This window comes from Plodia interpunctella, chromosome 19, assembly GCF_027563975.2.
Source record: "Plodia interpunctella isolate USDA-ARS_2022_Savannah chromosome 19, ilPloInte3.2, whole genome shotgun sequence".
In the NCBI taxonomy this organism is placed as follows: Eukaryota; Metazoa; Arthropoda; class Insecta; order Lepidoptera; family Pyralidae; genus Plodia; species Plodia interpunctella.
The window spans coordinates 1,437,428-1,458,470 of NC_071312.1; the positions used below are offsets into that span (position 1 = coordinate 1,437,428).

Consider the following 21,043-nt stretch of genomic DNA (forward strand, 5'->3'; position numbering starts at 1 on the left):
GTTCTTGCCATGAACCGAGAGGTCCCGGGTTCGATCCCCGGTCGGATCATGATGGAAAATGATCTTTTTCTGATTGGCCCGGGTCTTGGATTTTTATTTATATATGTATTTGTTATAAAATATAGTATCGTTAAGTTAATATCCTATAACACAAGTTTCGAACTTACTTTGGAGCTAGCTCAATCTGTGTGATTTGTCCTAATATATTTATATTTATTTATATAAATATTTCGCATTTTTAATATTAGTACTGTCAGTATTTTGTGTTTTGATTATCAGTAATTTAATTCATTGAAGCGATGGTGGCGTAATATGTATGTTAAGACTCCCGTCTGTGGATCGAAAGGTCCCAGGTTCGAATCCTACTCGTGCCATGAGTTTGTATACCAATCTGACTCATTTATAGTAGTTTTCATCGACCTCCACTTGCTTCCGGTGAAGGAAAACATCGTGAGGAAACCTGTACACTTGTTGATTATTGACTTGCGTGTGAAATGGAGAAGGTAATGGCAAACCACTCCGTTAATAATGCCAAGAAAGTTGTTACGTGTGTTTCATTCCATGTAATGATCACGACCCTCAGTCATGAGGAATACGACTATGAAGAAGAATTTAATTCAAAATTCCGTTCCGACAATTTTAATTGTAATCGAATATTAAGACATAAATCTAAATTCTTTAAAATTCAAGAATTTGAGGAATAATACGCGAATAAAATCAGGCGTTCACTATGTGTTTCTTTATTGACTGGCAGACAGTTATAATAAATCTAACTTAATAAATCGCAGAATTTAATAGTTTTGAGTTTGAGCATCCCTAAAAATTGCACATATACGTCACACAGACTTCACAGTTGAACAGTTGCGAAAGCCCGAAACATTACTGGGAAAATTCCCAATGGACCTTAACGTTCGATGCAGCGAACGGGAATCCACTGACGTATGCATTTAGCCTTATTTATAAGGAATTCCGAAATGTATTCGACGCGAAATGAGAATTATAGTGCATCGGAACGGATTAATTGTTAGTCTTCCGTTTGTTTTACACAAAGATGGACGTTACTCCGCTTTCTGCCTTATTTTTAACATTAATATCAAAAAAGTTACTTAGAAATTACAGTACAAATTCAAATATATTCTTTATTCAACAAAGTATACATTAGGCAACATTTAACGCGCGACACATAATCAAACTCACGCATTGCTATTGACTCGAATGAAATAGCGCATAGTCGATCTCACTCATGCAAATTGTAATGAAAAGGAAAGAATTATATGTTGCGCGTCTCGTTTCCCATAGAGTATCCGTGAGTGGCTTAAAGTTAACAAACAAAAGTGGTGTAACCCACTCTTAAGATGATAAGCATAATTTTTTGACAAGCATAATTTCAGGCAAAGTGCCTGTTACAATGCCCGTAGCAAAAATTTGCCTTGAACGTATGTGACGTCAAATAAATTAAAATTATTATAATATTTCTGAAGGTTACAAACTACTAGCATTACTGTCATTTCATGTGCCTTAAATACTGTGCGTTGATTCGTTACCACGGAGCAGTGAGGCCTCGCACTAACTTATGTTTTTATTCAATAAATGTTGCTTCAATTAGATTCCTTATGAACCTTCCGAGAAGCAGGACCAAAGGACTCGACTAGAAGTTGAAGAAGAGGTTGAACCATGAAGTTTTGATAACATTAATACTTCAGGAAGTAACATTCAGTTATGATAACAACATTAAGAATGTAATATAACGTCTTTGATAAATTGGCAGCGGTCGGAAGTTGTAATTATGTTAGCGAAAACTCGGAGAAGTTACGGTAGAGCCGGTTTTCCATCGCTGCGCGCGAAATATGTAGCGGCTTCGTGATAGTTTTTTTTTTACAAAAATATCATTTTGGGTACATGCTTTTATTGTTATCAGAGTGATATTATTGCATTAAATGTGTGACAAAAATCACGTGCAATAAACCGTTCAGGGGTTCCTGTGTGCACCATCAGGTCATGATTATCACAATAGTGTATTGTCATCCAAACTAAACGTGTGTACAAAATTTCAGCTCAATTTATTAAAGATATCTACTTTAAAATCGAGTTGCAATATTCAACTCAAATAAATATAGGGACAGAGCATTGGAATTTAAATAAAAGCTATTATAAGGTAAAACGAAATCTGCAAGGCTTAGGCAAGACCTTTCCGTCTGAGAAACTTATATTTTTTTGCCAATAAACGCCATTATTATTTCAATGCCGTAAAAATCTTCGTTAAATCAAATCAAATCAATCGTTAAGTTTTACATTACAAGAAAACAGTACGTTGTCGCTCCGTTGTCCTCAAAAGATTTTGATATTGACTTGTGTCGACGTACGTCGAAACTACAAAAATTTAACGTTAAAGCAAGAGACCGCGGTCGTTTTTGCACGAATAGTTGCGAAAACGTAATCGCATCGGCAAACTCAAAAATATATACATATATTAATATTTCCATGTATGTACGATAGAAGCACAGCTCTTTTTTTTCTCACCGAAAAAAGTTAGATGTGCACTAACTGATAACTAGGCAAAACATATATAGCATAGCATGTACTAGCGTATTATCACCAATGGAGCGAAAGCCTAAATCCCTTTGGGAACACGCCATTTTGAATTTTTTCATGAATATAAAAGTTGACGGTTGACAATATTTTTTATGTGTTTTGCTACCATCACTCGTTTGTTAATAGGTTTTGCGTTGGATTCACAATACGGGTAAATAATAACTTCTTTTCACGATGTTTTTACGTGTAGACCAACTGACACTGAAATTTTAGGGTCCACATGTACAGTCGGCTGCTAAAGACCATACACACTCCCAAGGAAAAGATTTAAAAGTTATTACGAGTTTTATAGCCGAGCGTATGTGAATTCATGTATAGAACTGTAGGAATCTTTAAGTTATGTCGCGGAAAATGTTTTAGCCGATGTGCTTTTATCGAAGCGAATGAGGTCTACAAATCAAATTGGGGCAAAAATACATTTTTTGTATGTTTTGAACTTAATTTTGTAAAAGGGTCTAAGTTCGCGGCGAACAACTAGTTAATTAAATTTAAAAATAATAACAATATAATCAGCTAACAAGTATTGTTAAACATAAAATATAAAAGTGCTGAAAATGTGTCGGTGAAGACGTAAAAGGGGGTAACCAAATGCCACATGAAATATCTTCTTGCCATTCAATGACCACCAAATAGATTTTGTTAAACTTTCAAATAAAACCTGACAAATGAAACTTCGGTATATTTTTGGCCACATTCCAGAATAATTGGGAAAAACTGAGACCCGAGTTTGGAAGAGCCTGTTTCAAAACATTGCCAGTCATTCAACTCGCAGCGCGCGCGGTCTCGAAGGAAATCTAAGTTCGCAGAATATCTAAACGTGAGAGTCGTGATCCGTCATAGCAGCTATCTCCTTTGCAATTTATATTTGTTCATTGTTTTATATTTTTATCTCATTGAGAATATTATTATATCAGAATGGAAATATAATTAATAGGTATTAGATATAGAAGACTCCAATAATAAAGTGAATGGATTTCATTGAAGAGAGTGTTATGTGAAATGGCAAGTGACAGAGCTAAATTCTGTCAATAACTTATGTATAATTGGGTTGCATCAGTCTGCTTCTACGTCAGCTTTTACCTAATAACAAACACAAAATACGCCAATTTTATCTCAACGTCAGCGGCTCGCATGTTAAAGATAACGTCAAAGTTGACTGGTGCAATTTGGGTCCAACCCAACCAAAGTTGAATTAAGATTTTCTTATTTGTACCGACTCAACGTAACTGACTAAAATGTGGGAAAAGATAAATGAGAAGAATATGATTGAAACAGATACAGATTTAGCGAATGTTGCCGCCATTTTGAATTTATTCCTTACAAAAAACATATAGATTAGTGGTAAGTATCTGTAACTAGTAAAAGTTACTTTTGTTGTAATAGATTAACTTCATACAAATCATAATACCAACATTAGCACAGGAAACGATCGAGTGTATCACACGTTAGCACAAAGGATAAAGGGGCACTTCCTTTGCTCAATAGATCAGTATCTATTAATAGGAGATGATTCAGCGCCATTTTCTATAGACAGAGTCTTGGTTTTCTATAGACAGTAATAAATTTGGACGAAGTGTATTTTTTTATAAGATAGTATAATTTGAGTGTTATTAACTAGAATTTGATTTTCATTTCAATCTGATTGGATTCGAGGCTGTGAAGTCGCGAAGCCGAGTGTCAGGGTAAAAAATTAACCTAAAAATTTTGAAACTTCGGCGGTCGACAACATTCTTTGAGAATGCTTCTTTTTAGTCGTTTCGTATGATATCCACGAAGTTATGGTGTGTAATGTTGTAAAGAACTCGAGTCATTTATTCCTATATAATAAGCATCGAGTGACAAATTACAAAATTTGATTAGATTCGAGGAGATTATTAAGTCATTTTATTCTACGATTTCTACACGATTACAATGATGTAAAATCAAATTTATGAAGTTTTCCTAAATTACCACGCGAAGGAAGCGGCGCTACGAGTGTCTACATAAGCACACATTAGTACATAGACCAAACGCATTAAATGTCGGAAGGGCGTGTGAATAGTTTCCATATTTCCTGTAGATTAGCTAATGCCCTCCTTCAATCGGGTTTGTTGTATTATACGTGTTTAGTGTTATTGTGAATCACTTAAGGGTTAGGTTTTGACAATGTAATCACTACATTAAGGTGTTATGACTGTACATACGAGACAGATTTACAATGAAGTAACGCTACACCCCTAAATGTAATAAATCAATATCTGTTCTACTTTTTAATTTGTATCGATATATTTTCCCGATACATAATGTCTGTTCAAGCATTGAAACAAACAATGGGAACCTTTGCTCGCCTCTACGTTTATTCGATTCTTTTGTTGCAAGCATAAACGTTGTTAGTACCGATTCCCGATACATTGTTACGTGTTTTAATTCTGGAATTGTTACGATTAGAAAAGTGAAATATCTATGCCAACTCTTCCCTTATGGCATGCGGACTCTCTGATAGTGTGTGAGACAGAGTTGTGGAGAAACATGTACATAGAAAACCTATACATAAAAATATAATAGCCCTTCTGGCATGGGTTATGCCCTTAATTAGGCACGGTATAGTGATGTGTCGGTATGTGATGATGTTACATACTTCATCCATACTAATTTATGAACAGAACGATAAGAAAGGTAGACGAAATCTACAGGACTATAAAGGCTACTTTTTATTATGGTTTTGTCTGAGCGAAGCCGGGGCAAGTCGCTTGTGTGTTACATTTTCGATAAGAAAATATATATCGAATCAATATAACAATTTAAGCCCTTTCGGCGTAATATGGTCCAATAATGTTTGTAGTACTTTCTAATAATAATCAGTGATCTAGTGCAGCATAATCACCTGTGATCATAGATAAAATTCATGTATATTTATTTTTTTAAAGAAATAGAGAAAAATGTGATGGTGCCGGATTGGCCCAGTCTTAAGTTGCGACCACGGCTATAGCAAATTCGCACGAACCGTCAGTATTGTGGAGCGCATATTGTTAACGTGCCCTATGTTTCAGCTATCGACAAGTTCCACGTTCTGTTTCGCCGTCTGAATGCTAAATTACCTCTATTTTTATATGTAAATTACGTTCCTTTTGACGCTGGTGGTAGATTGTTTGAATTTGTTAATGTTTTTTTTTTTTGCTTGTTGTACTTTTTGTGAACTGGGGGACAGCTAAAATGTAGTTATTTTTTTGTTGATTTGGGACTAAAGAACAATATATATGCAGAAATATATGTTAATGAATGAAAATATTAATAGGACTGTATTTAATAGGGCTGATTTAATAAAAGGACCGGAGGTGATGAAATGCGTGTATTCGTCCAGAAAAAAAAGGGGAAGAGAGAGCGAGAGAGAGAGCACGCGGGAAATATAACCAAACGTCATAGACAATGCTAAAATGTGGCTATTTCCAACAATATATATATATATATATATATATATATATATATATATATATATATATATATATATATATATACAAGCTTTATATTTCAATCAAAAACGGAGATTTTAACTTTTTACTATCTTTTATTTTCACCTGGTCCCGTCTGTCTGTCTGTAATCAAATCTTGCTATATATAGTTAATAAGTTATAGACTTCCGCATGTCTATCTGTTAGCGGTATTTGATAGCGGAATCTAAAAAAATATGCTACAAAACAAACGAATTTTATCGAATTATACTTTCTAATACAATAATTTGTATTTGTGGCATTAATTTTTTAGTTTAGTTTAAAAGATGTTTTGTCTCGTTCTGTCAGTGCTAAATATTGCAAAGTGCGGTAGTGACAGAACATACTGTAGTTTAAAGTATGATTTAACTTTTTTTATGAATTATACAATGTACTTAGTCACAATTTACGAATACGAAAATGGTGGTTATTAAAGTCCGCTTCTTCATGGCCGCATTTTCTCATGGCTGATGGTCGTGGTCATTACGTGGAATGAAACACAAACAACAACTTTCTTGGCACTATTAATGGAGTGGTTTCCCATTATCTTCTCAATTTCACACACAAGTTAATAATCTACCAGGTTGAAGGTTTCCTCACGATGTTTTCCTTCACCGAAAGCAAGTGGTGGTCGATGAAAACTACTATACATGTGTTAGATTGTTATAATACTCATGTGGTACAATCAACAGCACATCAAGCCACCCTGCATGAACTATGGCGGCGCGGTTATACAGGCGAGTTTGCAATGAATTTGGGTAGGTTGACGTATGTGTAATGTTGACTGTACGAGTAGGATTCGAACCTGGTGAACCTTTCGATTCACAGGCGGGCGCGTCTCAACCATTACACCACCACCGCTGCAAAAACCGCGTCGAATTTGTTATTTTTAGATCCCTATATAATCTAAATATCCTAACTCCCATTTAACCGTACCTATACCTATAATTTTATTATTCAAAGTTACAATGGTAATTGCCTTCTTTTAGTACTAGACTTTTTATCATCCATTTTTATTTAATTCCGCCTTGTCTGTCCCTCAGTAATCGAATTCGCCGCACAACTTACTCTAACTTCGCCTCTCAGCCTATTGTCGAGAAATTATTGTACTGTTACACCTTTTTTGCTGATTATCTGCCCAGACTTTTGTTGATTAAAAAGTTTTAGAACATAGCAATTTCGGTCGAAGATGTCTTTGTCAAAGATTTTAGAACAATCGTGGAATTAAAGCAGGTACTCCGGTTGTACGGAGTACCTCATCATATCGAGTGTGTTATTGCTAACACTGGTGACTGATGTTATTCAAGTCGCCTGAAGGCATCTGACATGACTTTTACGACTACTTACCGCCATCTAGTGGCAGGTAGTCGCATACACACTAGGGAACTAAACTGTCAACAAGTGTGCAGGTTTCCTCACGATGTTTTCCTTCACCGGAAGCAAGTGGTGGTCGATGAAAACTACTATATATAAGTCAGATTGGTATACAAACTCATATGGCGCGAGTAGGACATGAACCTGAGACCTTTCGATCCACAGGCGGGCGTCTTAACCATTACACCAGCACCGCTAATGGAATTAGTAGACCTACTAATTCCATGAATCAATTGAATCGCCAGTTACGTTCAAGAGGCGAACTGAAATCTCAATCACAAATAAATGCTTTTTCTCTTCTGGACCCCGTATCATTGTCGATCCTTTTTTTGCAACAATTTTCCCATACGATCCTTTTTTTGAAGCGGTGGTGGTATAATGGTTAAGCCGGAAGGTCCCAGGTTCGAATCCTACTCGTGCCACACTTGTTTGTATAACAATCTACCTCAGTGTAGTTGTTTTCATAGCACCACTTGCTTCCGGTGTAAGAAAACATCGTGAGGAAACCTGCACACTGGTTGTTTATCAACTTGTGTGTATTGGAAAAGGATACGGCAAACCACTCCTTAATAGTGCCAAGAAAGTCGTTATGTGTGTTTCATTCCACATAATGACCATGACCCTCAGCCATGAGAAACACGATAATGAATGGAGAGTGTAAGTTAATATTGTTTCTAACATCACATGGACTCCGTCTGAATAAAAAGATAAATCTCAGAAAATATTACGTTTGCGTTGTATAAAATAAAAAACAAAACTCAGGTCAATCTGAAAACAGATTATTTTCCATCTCGACCTAACCGGGTTTGAACCCGGGAATTCCAGTTTAATTCCTTTCTCATTTGACGTATGTAGATTTGCGATTGTCTCGAAAAAAAAATCCTCTTGACATGCAACCAAAAAAAAAACCGAAGGATTCGTTTAAAACACGAGCATTTTATGCAAGCAACATCGGCAACGCTGGCTCGTAACATTTTATGTGGGGCAAAATGACCTGTGTCGAGGCGCAGTACTCAAAAACGTATTTTTGTGAAATCGCGAAGTTACCGCGAGTTATGTTCGGTTGATGTTGTTTGAGAACGTTTCAGCTTCGTAATAGCTATGTTTGTACAGTCAACAGCATTATCTAGCTATCCAAAGTCGTTTCAAATTGGCCGCCATTGGCCAACTTGATATGCGGTTTACAATTTATATGATTTGTTTATATACATATATGCAAAAATTTACTTAAAACACTTGACTGCATTGCTAAATTGATCAATATTACTAGCGACTTAGGTAGGGCGGCTACCTAGGTTTTTTACCTAGGTTGTCCATATTTTTTACAATTGCCAGTTCTTGCATATTACTAAATGCCTACTCTAATTGTCTGTCTAATTAACTGCCTAATTGTCAGACCTTGCCTATTAATAACGGTCGACTCAACCAAATCCTGTTCGTATATGATCTATAGTGTCTTCTCCTTCTGTAGTCGGGGTTTAAAATTAATTAATTATTCCTACCTTCCAACCGTGTTTTTATCACTACAATCACAAACCACATACGTTTGTATGTATGTTTGTACCGTCTCAAACATCAGAGCCACGCCCCGGCAATTAAGGTTACCTTACGGGAGTCAACAACTTGCGACGGGCCACGGTAGGGTTGTCACAATTTTAATTTAATTTAATAATCTGCAAGTATAGCTCGATGATTTTTCGAACATTTTGAACTTCTTTCAAAGTAAAGAACCTTTCTAAAATCTTAAGAAAATTTTACACAACTCCCAAACCAAATCATTATTCATAAATTTGGGTAGTAAAAAGTTCCTCGTCTTTGTTGAAATTGGAAGGAGAATGACGGTGATCAAAATATTCAAAAATTCACTCGTTTACAGAGAATCACTGTTCACAGGGCTCAAATAAAAAGTAATAAAGTATTTGTATAACATACTTATTTAATAAAGAAACATGCAAGCACTGTGATAATCTGTGGAAGAAAACACAGCACGATGTATAGCGCCATCTAGTGGTAACCTTGTAAATTAATCTGCTAATTAATTTCATTATCGATAGTCCAAGATCTTAGGAAATTTATATTTTTAAATTTTGCAGATGCAGCTATGATTTATCAGATGCACAACTCTCTTTGGGAATGCTGCTCAGCTGTAAAAGCTATTCTTATCCATTAGCCTCATTATGCGACAACCACCAGTGGATTTGAAATTGTCTTATTCTAGATCGGTTACCACACGCCTCACACATAATACTAAAGCAAAAGACGATATTTTAATACTGGATATATTGTAATGAATAAACAAATCGAGTTTATTGATTTTATAAACATGTTTTCTAGAGAATTATTTAGCATTTGTGACAGCCCTACCAAAGTCACGCTCCTTCTTAGAATCAAGTCGTAATGTGCCGATCAGTATCACGTTTAGAGGAAAATTTAAGTGTTTCTTTGGCTCTATAGTACCCATTACTTGTCAATAATATGCTTGCTTGTATAATTACACGAAAATAACACATGCTCTTTCATATTAATTTTTCTATACCTGCATTTCCACTATTTATACAGTCAACAGCACATCAAGTTACCCTAAAGGTTCATACCTTTACGGCGTAGTAATAGCGGCGAGTTTGCAATAAATTTGATTGGATTGATGTGTTGATCTGTTGACTGTACATTGTTCCTTTTTTGTCCATAGAAAGAAAAGGCATTTCACCTATAAACTTAAGTGTTCTCATTGTTCAATTTCAGTTGTGACGCCGTCAGATATCAACGTAACAAACCTTAAAATTTTAGAGTCGGCTATGAATTTACGACCGGCCCGCCTGTGATCCACCCTCCTTGGAATGCTGTTACCTGTCAGCTGCCATGGATCATACTCAACGACATCAAGCCAGCTACTTACGTCCGCTTGGACCTGCGGGAAAAGTCTATTAAGTATCTTGTGTAATAATTTTTTTAAACTCCGACACAACGTTTAACGTGTCTGTCGTAGCTCCCAAACGGAAGAACCGATTTTCGTTTAGTTTTTTTTTTGTGTCATATATAATTTTATCTCGAGTGTTCTTAGCCATGTTTCATGAAATTCAGTTCAGCCGTTCAAAAGTTGTAGCGAAATGAATATTGGAAGTCGGGTATTTTTTAAGTTTGTCTAACAAATAAACTTGTTATAAAAAACCCCCAGACTATACAATATTCAAGATTTTGATACAACATTGATTTGATTTGAAACATATCTAAGAACCACCGCATAAAAATTAGCTATCAAATAAGAAAAAGCGCATCCAAACCGGTTCACCAGTCGATGAGCTACGGTGCCACGTACACAGACAGACTGACAGAGACGCTTAGCTATCAAACTTATAACACCCCTATTTTTGCGTCGATGGTTAAAAATATTGAGCACTCAGTCATGTAAAGGTTCAATCTTAACAAATTAATGAATAAAAGTTTAAAAACAAATCAATGACCATATGGTGGAAACTTTTGTCGTATCGACCCCTTTCTTTTTCCAGTAAAAAAATCAATCGAGTGCGAGTCGCTTGCCGCGACGAGGATTCCGTATAATTAGCTTTTTCATTATGCACTTTATATCTTTATACAGAAAGAACTGCGATTAGAAGCGTTTTTGACAAATTTACTTCTACTAGTTCCTGAGAAAAAGTCTCTTAAATGACAGCGAGACGAACAAATCTATACTTTTATTATAAAGAGGTAAGCGTTTGTGCGTTTGCATGTTTGAGGCGGGTAATCTCCGAAACTACCGAACCTATTTCAAAAATTCTTTCACCATTAGAAAGATACATCATCCAAGATTGCTATAGGCTATATTTTATCTCAAAATTCCCACGGGAGCGAAGCCCCGGGCAACATCTAGCAAGTTATAAGTGTGCAGTTTCTATAAGGATTCCGTTTTTATCTTTTTATGTACGGAACTCTAAAGAAATCGAGTAAAAGGAGACAAAAATGAAAGAAATCAGAAAGAGCAAGTCAACAGTTTTTCATCCCGTTCTAATTTGTAATAAGGACAGGTGAAAGGTATACCAAGCGATAAGGTGACCATAGATATAAAACTAAATAGAGGGCGAAGTGCGGGTCTGCATTTCCCTTCTCAATATCGAATCGATTCGTGTTGGTACACAAAACTTTAATTACAATTGGTAAGACCAAAAAAGAACGTATTTTATTTAGCAAAAAACATAGAAAAATTTTACAATCTTTTAAATTGAATTAATAAAATAAACTTTGTAAAAGAGTAAAAGAGAACTCTGTTAAATATTTCATCAAAAACTGATCGAAGAATGGTGCGGTGTCAACACAAGCATATATATGCTGTATCTATATATATGTACATCTGTGGAGATAAGAAATATATGACGGGAACGTGCGATAAGCGAAGTTACCTGTTTGTTTCCTACCGTCTTCAAAACATTACCCTACTTCTAGCGCAGTTGGGTAAAAAGGTTATCAATGCGACCTGGGACGTAATATTTTTTCGACATAGCTCGAATACTCGCTTAAATACATGAGTCAGATTGGTATACAAACTAATGTGTACAAGGGACATATAATTTTTTTGTTTTTGGCGTTTGGAAATATAAATACCCAATTCTACTTGATTCCTATTGATTTTCCTACATGAAAATAGATTTCCTATAATTACATACGCGAGACAGAATCACAGTATATATGGAAAACAAAAAGAACACAGAAATTCAATTCCAAGACATTGCCGGTGTGAAATCCACAACAATTGCAAGGAATAGCAGCAGCTACAAATAGTCAAGATCGAATGTAAATACAAATGGAATACGATAGAATATAAACCTTAAAATAGAGACGGTAAAGATTAAAATAAATTGGTGGATCCAGGGAGATATTTCTGTCAATAAATCGAGGTTAGAGGAATTTGTAACCAATGTGACACACGGATGGTAATAATGATGAACAATTTTAAGTTTGATGATCATTTAACAATCAGGAGGAAATTGAAGACATGCTATACAACAAATTTTTAGAGGTACTACCGACAAAAATCAAAATCAAATCATTTATTCAGAAATTAGGGCTTCAAAGGCACTTTTTCACGTCATATTCTAAATTAAATCATATTCACCAAAGCCAAACTATACAAGCATATCGGAACGACCAAGACTGAGTGTCATCTATCAAGCTACAAGAGCTTATTATTTAATTTTTTTGTCAGTAATATAACAATAAAAAACATGGTCAAAAGGTGTACTGAACCATGACCTGAAACTGAAAGATATACAGACCGAGGTGGTACCTTTTAAAATTAGAAAACAATACTACATTTAAGTAGTTGTTACTTATTTGTATACTACAAAATATATGAAAATATAGTTAAAGTCAATTACGTATTCAAACTACTGCTGTTGCCCACAGGCCCACCAATTCAAAATCTAAAAAGTTAAATATAAATGATATACTAAATATTAGAGATACAACAAATATTACGTATATTTTTGTTTCCCCCTTTATATATATCACATAGAATGGTATTTAGTATGAAATAGTATAAAAGTAGCTTCCCGCTGTCTGTCTGCCCAATGTATAATTACATATTTAAATCTAGCAACGGGTTTTGATGCGGGTTTCTGAATAGATAGTGTGAATCCTGAAGAAGCCACTGGGTCGCTATTATTGTATAGTACAATAAAAGGGGGAAAATAATTCAACAAATAAATTTAAGTTTATTTGCTTGTGGCCATCAATGACCGTGTGTCACACACTTCGGAGGTTCAATCTCAATCGACGGCAGCCTTACACTCACCTGGCTATACATTGATGTAAAAAATCGATGTCCATTGCTTGCTATCCTATTCTCGCTTCAGACTATATAATTCGTTTATTTTGTTGATCAACGTTTTTATTCTTGGTTGTTCTTTTAGTACCTGGTATAGTTACATCCATTTGTATGTGGCCAAAGAAACATACTTTCTTCCGAATAGCGGTCATCAGTTCGCGAAATGAGTGGTCGTTCCGATATGTTTGTATAATTGACACTCAGCTCGTTGCAGTTTGTTCCGCCGCTTCTTCCTCACCTGTGCTTTGGAAGCTGGCAGTAGACTTAGTTTAAGTAGTTTTTTGACGTCAACAAATGATGTATATCATCCTAAATTGAATAAAGAATTTTGAATTTGAATTTGTATATTTCGTGCTACATAATTGATGTAAAACTGGCCCACGGAATCTTGAACCAGTAACCACATCTCGAAGGCTTATAGTTGGTCACAGCTATTTTTTCTAAGAACTCTTCTCTCGCAGTCATACAACACCCATACAAATTTCTAAGACCGATCCTTGAAGGCAAAATCCCTGGCAAAAGACCTCCTGGCCGCCCTCGACGAAAGTGGTTTTATGACGTAAAGGATTGGACCGGACTTAGATACAACCAACTGAAAATAGCGGCCCAAAGCCGCGAGGGTTTCCGTATGCTGACCTCCAAACTTCAACTCGAAGATGGCACCCCATGATGATGATGATAGTTACTTCAGAAGATTAACTGTCACTTTTTAAACATTCTCTCATTTCGGGTGTTTGTGGTTACATTCGGAACTGTGACGTCCAAAAGGTTCGCGTAAAAAAATTTGAAGATTTAGCTATGATTTTACAATCGACCTGTTTGACATTTTGAAGGCTTACCTAGCCTTCAAAATGTCAAACAGATCTCACTAGCACTTAGTCGCCTCTTACGACATCCATGGGAGGATATGGAGTAGTCCTATTGCAGGGCGCGTCCACACCTTTTTGGTCAGTCGGCTAAAAGCACGAAATTAGGGCAAGGGAAATAAAAGAAAGTTTTCGAGATTAATTGTTCAGGTGGTCAAAGAGAGTGTGGGAAACTTTTGAGTCAGTCTTTGTCATGCCGTAACTTTGTTTGACGTGATGAAACTTTAGAAATTCACCACTTATATAACTTCTTATTCTTTGTAATTTGTCGAATTCCTCATGGCTGAGGGTCGTGGTCATTACGTTGAAATAAAACACACGTGACGACTTTCTTGGCACTATTAATGTAGTGGTTTGTGCCGTTGTCGTCTCCATTTCACACACAAATCGGTAAGTAAATAGTGTGTGGTAAAAGCAAGTGATAGTCGATGAAAACTACTATACATTAGACGGATTAGTATACAAACTCATGTGGCACGAGTAGGATTTGAACCTGGGACCTTTCGGCTGATAGGCGGGCGTCATTACACCACCACCGCTTCAAAACCTACAAGGTTATATTCATAGCACTGCGAAATAAGTAATACTATACAAATCTATTCTTAGCTTTTGTGGAAACTCAAAGTAAAAAGTTATTGTAAATGCTTAAGTGTGCCTGTCTTTCTGTCACGCTTTCACGGCTGAACCGCTAAGCCGTTCTGGTTAAAATTTGGAGTAAATATAGGTAATGACCCGGGATCAAACACAAGCTACAAGCAACGCAGACTTAAACACTTAATACTTTTTTTTGAGAAAAAGAGACAGCATGTGTACTTTAGTAACGTGTTACTGTTTGTATTGTATTGTTCCCGGGCATCGGTTGGCCAAAGTTAGAAAGTTTTTTGTTGGGAACTGTACCGAACCGTTTTTATAATAAATTGTCTAAATGGATTCATGATTTGCCGGACAAAAAATTTAGAAATTATATAAAAGAAGTACTTTGTAAAAAGGCATATTACAAGTCTGATGATTATGTGAACGACAATAATGTTTAGCCCAAGCATGGTGCAGTATCCTCATAACATATGTAATTGATTTATGACATTATTACGTACGTTTTGTACATTTAGCTTTTTATTTTTATATTTTTTTTTATTTATATATTTTTTGTGTGACAATTTTCAATAATTTTATTGGAATTACAACTTTATTTATTTTATTTATTCATTTAAATTTTGACATTTTTAATAATGATGTAAATTCGTCCTCCTAATTTTTAATATATGTATAAGACCTATATTTGTTAATTGACGTCCTTGGAGAAAAGGCTGCGGCTTCTTCTTCACCTGCGCTTTGGAAGCCGGCAGTAGACTTAGTTTAAGTAATTTTTTGACGTCAATAAGTGATGTATATCATCCTAAATTGAATAAAGAATTTTGAATTTGAATTTGTATATTTCGTGCTACATAATTGACAGTTTAATTTATCGACACAGGTTTCCAGTTACGATGTTTTAAAAGTGATTGATTTTGTATTATTACAATATCCGCTATGAAATCCAGCACCGTTACAGTCAAAGTTAATATAGGCGCATTAACATAACTCTCCCCAATCTGAGCTCGGTTCTTATACTCTATATTCATGAGCGAGCAGTTATGCACGATATGGACCGTGTGCATGGTTGTTATCATCCGGGCATAAGCTGGACTTACAACTCAAATCTCGAAATCATATTTGATATAATGCATTTTCTAGATTACGTGCCACGAAATGTAAAAACGTACCCATATATAGGATACCTTCGTTGTCTGTCTGTCCATCTGTCAAGTAACAAACATAAACACAAACATCCGCACAAACTTCCGCATTTATAATATTTAGAATGAATAGTTCAAATTGAAACTTTAAAGTTATATTAAAAACAAAATATTAAAAAATGTCCCGTAGGTCGTTGCCTCGCGGTAGCGCACCCAGTTACCAGTACCCAGGCTAGCAGCATTGCAAGCTTTCTATGGCAATTCTCTTTACGCGGAGGATATAAATAGTTAAATATAATATACTTATAGTTAAATATAGGAATAAAACTATAACTTTCAAAATATGGATCTCCATTTTTCTTCCATGTGAAAACTAAATTATTTCTCTTTAGGAAAATAAACCGTAGAAAATTCGTTCAGTATTTACAGAGAGATACGTGATCCAAACCTGCAATTGTAGTAGGGTGTGCACACAATGGAGATAATATTTTTCTGTATACTTTTTGACCTACTTTATAATATATATATATAACCAGCCCGTCCCGGCTTCGCTCGGGTAAGACCATCATACAAGTAAATCTTCCTCAGATATAACACAATCGATTTAAAAAACCCGCATCGAAATCCGTTGCGTAATTTTAAAGAATATTACATCTCTTTGTACTATGTTACAAGTGAATAAACATTTCATTTATTAATATACGAGTATGCCACAGTTTGGACACGCCTGTACCTGAAATGTACTTGTGTATGTCCACTATAGTTATTACAGCGCATCGTCACGTCCTGACACCGCGCGTCCACACTTCGTATTTGTTGGATATTTCGAGCCATTCGACCACCATATGTCCCGGCTAATTTCTCAGCCTTAGAGCGTCGAAGCCCAGGGTTCCTTTCCTTCTTTTCGACCACCTACATAATTACTATCATTCAAATTTTAAGACAAGAATCAACTTCACCACTTCTGTATCTAAATTCTTCGTCTTTTCTTGTGTTGTCGCTTCATCGTTCGCCAAAACAAATATTTTGCCAATGTATAATTTGTGAATAAATTCTATTATTTTCTAGTACACACATAACAAATTACAATTTATTAAAAACAAAAATTAGTTAAATAGACAGTTCCGTGTCATGTCCGATCCAACGGTGTCTGTATTCCCTGCGGCATTAACATGAACATAATTTTGCTGCGGTAGTGTAAAATACGATTTCTGTTCTAAACTATCTAATCTAACATTAATATACAAATAACATTTAATTTAATATTAATATACCTATTAATGTATAATAATATACCTAATAATATACCTATTTTATTTTCGAACTGGAATCGTTCTAAAATTCCTGTGATGGATGATAATGACACTGGGCCTCATGCACACTGATTTTCTCTACAGCACTTTTGCTACACGGTTCTATGGAATTAGAACGTATGTTACGTATTGTGAGTATAGACGTGAGTACACGTGCGTTAAAATTCCAGACAGCACGCGGACGTTAGTATCGAGGTCTACAATTCGACTTGGGGCAAAAATACTTTTTTGTAATGTATTTTAAGTATGTTTGTTGCAACGCGATAACTTTCGAACCGTTGGTCTGATTTTGATGAAATTTAAAAGGCATGTAGAATCTGTCAATAGAATTTTTAAGCACGAAGGGTATCAAGATCGGTTCAGTCGTTTTTGAAATATTAACAATTTTGTAAAAAGTCATCAAGAATTTGTGTTCGCCGTTCGAACAACTAGTTATGCTTCGTGGTAGGACTTCTATTGTAAAGTTATAGTTGGTTATACTAGGCTGTTTACACTGTTCACATCATAGATAAAATTAATAAATATTTCTTTTGTCTATGGTTCACATAAAGCCCAAGAACTGCCATATTAATTGAAATACAGCCGACTTTGTTCCAGTTTCCACCATGGACGTGGAGGCGGTGGTGGGGAGGACCGCCTCCCTTCCCTGCGACATCGAACCTGACACCAACGAAGACAGAGTCTATATGGTGCTCTGGTTCCGGCACGCTGGTGGAAAGCCGCTTTATAGGTTAGTTTGTTATGATAAATAGATAAAACGTTTGTTTATGTTCGCATACATACAAATTTGACAAATGTTTGCACCAAGTTAAAACATACATAATAGAAATAAAATACATTAAAATTACACGACTTGGTGTTTTTTACAGCATGTTTTTGATGGCATTCATATTACATTAGGTTTACACGAACTTATATCTAATATTCAGGAGGTAAAATCCTGTATGTGATGCAGTAGTGTAGGTATGTATGTGCAGATATATGTATGTATGTTTGTATGTATGTGCTAGTAGCTAAAAATTATAAACTTAGCCGATAATTCACAATTTATCGAATCATTTCTGTTAGTTAATAAACTGCCTATATAAATCATTCGATTCTACTGTATTGTGTGGATCAGTTTAAAACTGTTGTTGAAAAAAAATATGTGCTGTATTGCCTTTAATATGATTATAGTTTATAGTTGATAAAATACAATAAAATGCGTTTATTTCAGGTATAGCCCATAATCAAATAAAAATCAAAATCAAATCATTTATTCAGAAATTAGGCCTTCACAGGCACTTTTTCACGTCATATTCTAAATTAAATGATGTTTACCAAAGCTACAAACTACTAGCATTTCGGAACGACCACTGCTGAGAAGAAATGCCGAAAGAAACTCATTCAAACCGTGTTGGTCCCTATTATGCCAGAATGGCTTACCATTTTTTAAATATAAATTTATGTATAATTTTTATCAGTAATATAACATGTAAGTACACAATAAAGTACATGGTCAGAAGGTATACTGAAACATATTATGATTGTGATCAAGTGCTGATGAAAGGAAAATATATATACTTATATATATATGTATAATTAACCAAACTGTTAGTAATACAAAAACTTAAATTATATGTTAGTAATAAACACCATTATTGATACTAATATCTTTGTAGGGCTGGATGCGACATGATGCCCCTATCCACATCATATAAACCTCAGTATTTTCAGTTTTACGGTTTTATTTGTTTATTTATTAGGCACACAAACATATTACAGACAATACATTACATAATTTTATTCGACAATAATTTTAAACTGATCTATAATCAAATACAGGTGTATACAGAATAATCGAATGATTTAAATAGGCAGTGTATATAAAAGTAACTGAAATGATTCGATAAATTGTAAATTAACGGCTATATAAGTTTATAATTTGACGACCTCGGTGGCGCAGTGGTAAAGTTCTTGCCACTGAACCGAGAGGTCCCGGGTTCGATCCCCGGTCGGGTCATGATGGAAAATGATCTTTTTCTGATTGGCCCGGGTCTTGGATGTCTATTTATATATGTATCTATTTATAAAATATAGTATCGTTGAGTTAGTATCCCATAACACAAGTCTCGAACTTACTTTGGGGCTAGCTCAATCTGTGTGATTTGTCCTAATATATTTATTTATTTATTTATTTATAATTTTGGTGCTTCGGGACTTAATTTGTTGTTGAGTAATGTTATTACGTTACATCATAATAGAAATTATGGTGCTACAAAAATATACATATGTGTATTTACTGAAGACTTTACACCCTTTTTTTGCGCATTTATGTATTAATGGAAAAAATTTACCACAAATATTAAATATCCTCTTGTGCGAAATAACAATAAATTATTATAAAATATCTATCAGAAGGCTTTTATCCGAGAAAGTATTAGCATACCCAAGGTAAATCTTTGTTTGAAGTAGGTATTTTACACGAAATGGTAAATGGGTTGGTGTAAATATTATTTTCTGTATTTTTTTCTTGTTCTGACCTAAGACAAGCTGGACTAAGGTGGAGACCTTAGTCCAGCAGTCAGCAGTCTTCACCTTCCAAGCCGCTCTATTCGATGCCAAATCCAACCATTCCTCCTTAAAGCTTCGTAGATCATCACTGGAACGCTTCCTTGGTTTGCCACGTTTTCTGTATGAAAAGAAAAAAATAAATTACGATTTAGAATAATTCTAAGTAGGTACTTATATAAAACTAAAACGACTACTGCGAATTACGCTCTAAAATGTTTGAAACAAGGATATATTTTTTTTAATCTATCAATATCAACAATGTCTTCTTTTGAATTTTACTATTCAATTTTGTAGTCGTGTAAAAATATACAGAAATTCTTTTAATTGAAGTCAAATTATTGATCACAAAATACTAAGGAAAATGTACTAGACAGATTTCTTTGAAATTAGGCACTCCGCTGGTAAGTAAATTTTTTTGTAAATCCCGAAATTCTTACGAAATCATGGCTCCAGATAGCAGTTTCAAAAGACATTCATTAATGAAACTGATAAATTATAGTGTCATTTCAATTTTGTATTTTGTATACTCAGCTATTGCGGTTTGGCGTGGTTTGTCCATAAATTATACAATGTATTTTTATAGCCTGTATTTTGTGTCCCACTGTTGGACAAAGGCCTCCCCTTCTATCCTCCAAAGGTATCCTGAGCCATTTGTTGCCAACCACGCCGGAACCTGTCTACATCATCCCGTAATGATATATACAATGCATTAATTAAAAAAAAAACTCATACCATATTTTAATTCCTATAAAGCGTTAATATAATTTCTATTTCATGAGATCGTGCATACAAATAGCCCTTAATAAGGTACTAAAGAGGAGAACTTTTGCGTTCCGGAATTTTCTTAAAATTATTTTTATAATAGCCAAGAGGCGTGTGAACTCATACTATGAACTTTTTGATGTATTTATACCACTAGCAGTCTATCCCCGCTTCGTTCGGGTAAAAACATAACAAATAATACCCCTATCCCTACCCCTTCCTTCGCACTAACTATTGGTGAAAACTGCATGAAAATCCGTGCCCTATTTTTTGAGTTTATCGCAAACATACAGGCAGACGCGGCAGGGAGTTTCTTTTAAACTAAAATAAATATTATAATATGTTAATCTATGTAATACTAAGGCAATAAAGTGATTTTTTATTTATTTATTGCTTAGAAATCCCTACATACGAATTGCGCTACCATATTACTAAGATGTTGGAATGAAACTAAACTATCCATGTAAAAATATCTGCAGCATAAGATATAAAGAGCTCACCGATGGGCCTTTCATAGAAATTATGAGGGTATATAACATTTATCCATTGTGCTAGCAGCCCT

General features: G+C 34.9%; 1 protein-coding gene across 2 annotated transcripts in view; it reads left to right on the top strand.

Moving 5' to 3' along the window:
• Window positions 1–21,043, top strand: part of LOC128678336 (hemicentin-2-like) — a 118,939-nt gene that overhangs the window by 39,359 nt on the left and 58,537 nt on the right. For both annotated transcript variants that reach the window (XM_053759797.1, XM_053759798.1), the window contains exon 4: window positions 17,749–17,896. In XM_053759797.1, the coding sequence (XP_053615772.1) occupies window positions 17,749–17,896 (148 nt within the window). The remainder of the gene's footprint in view (window positions 1–17,748; window positions 17,897–21,043) is intronic.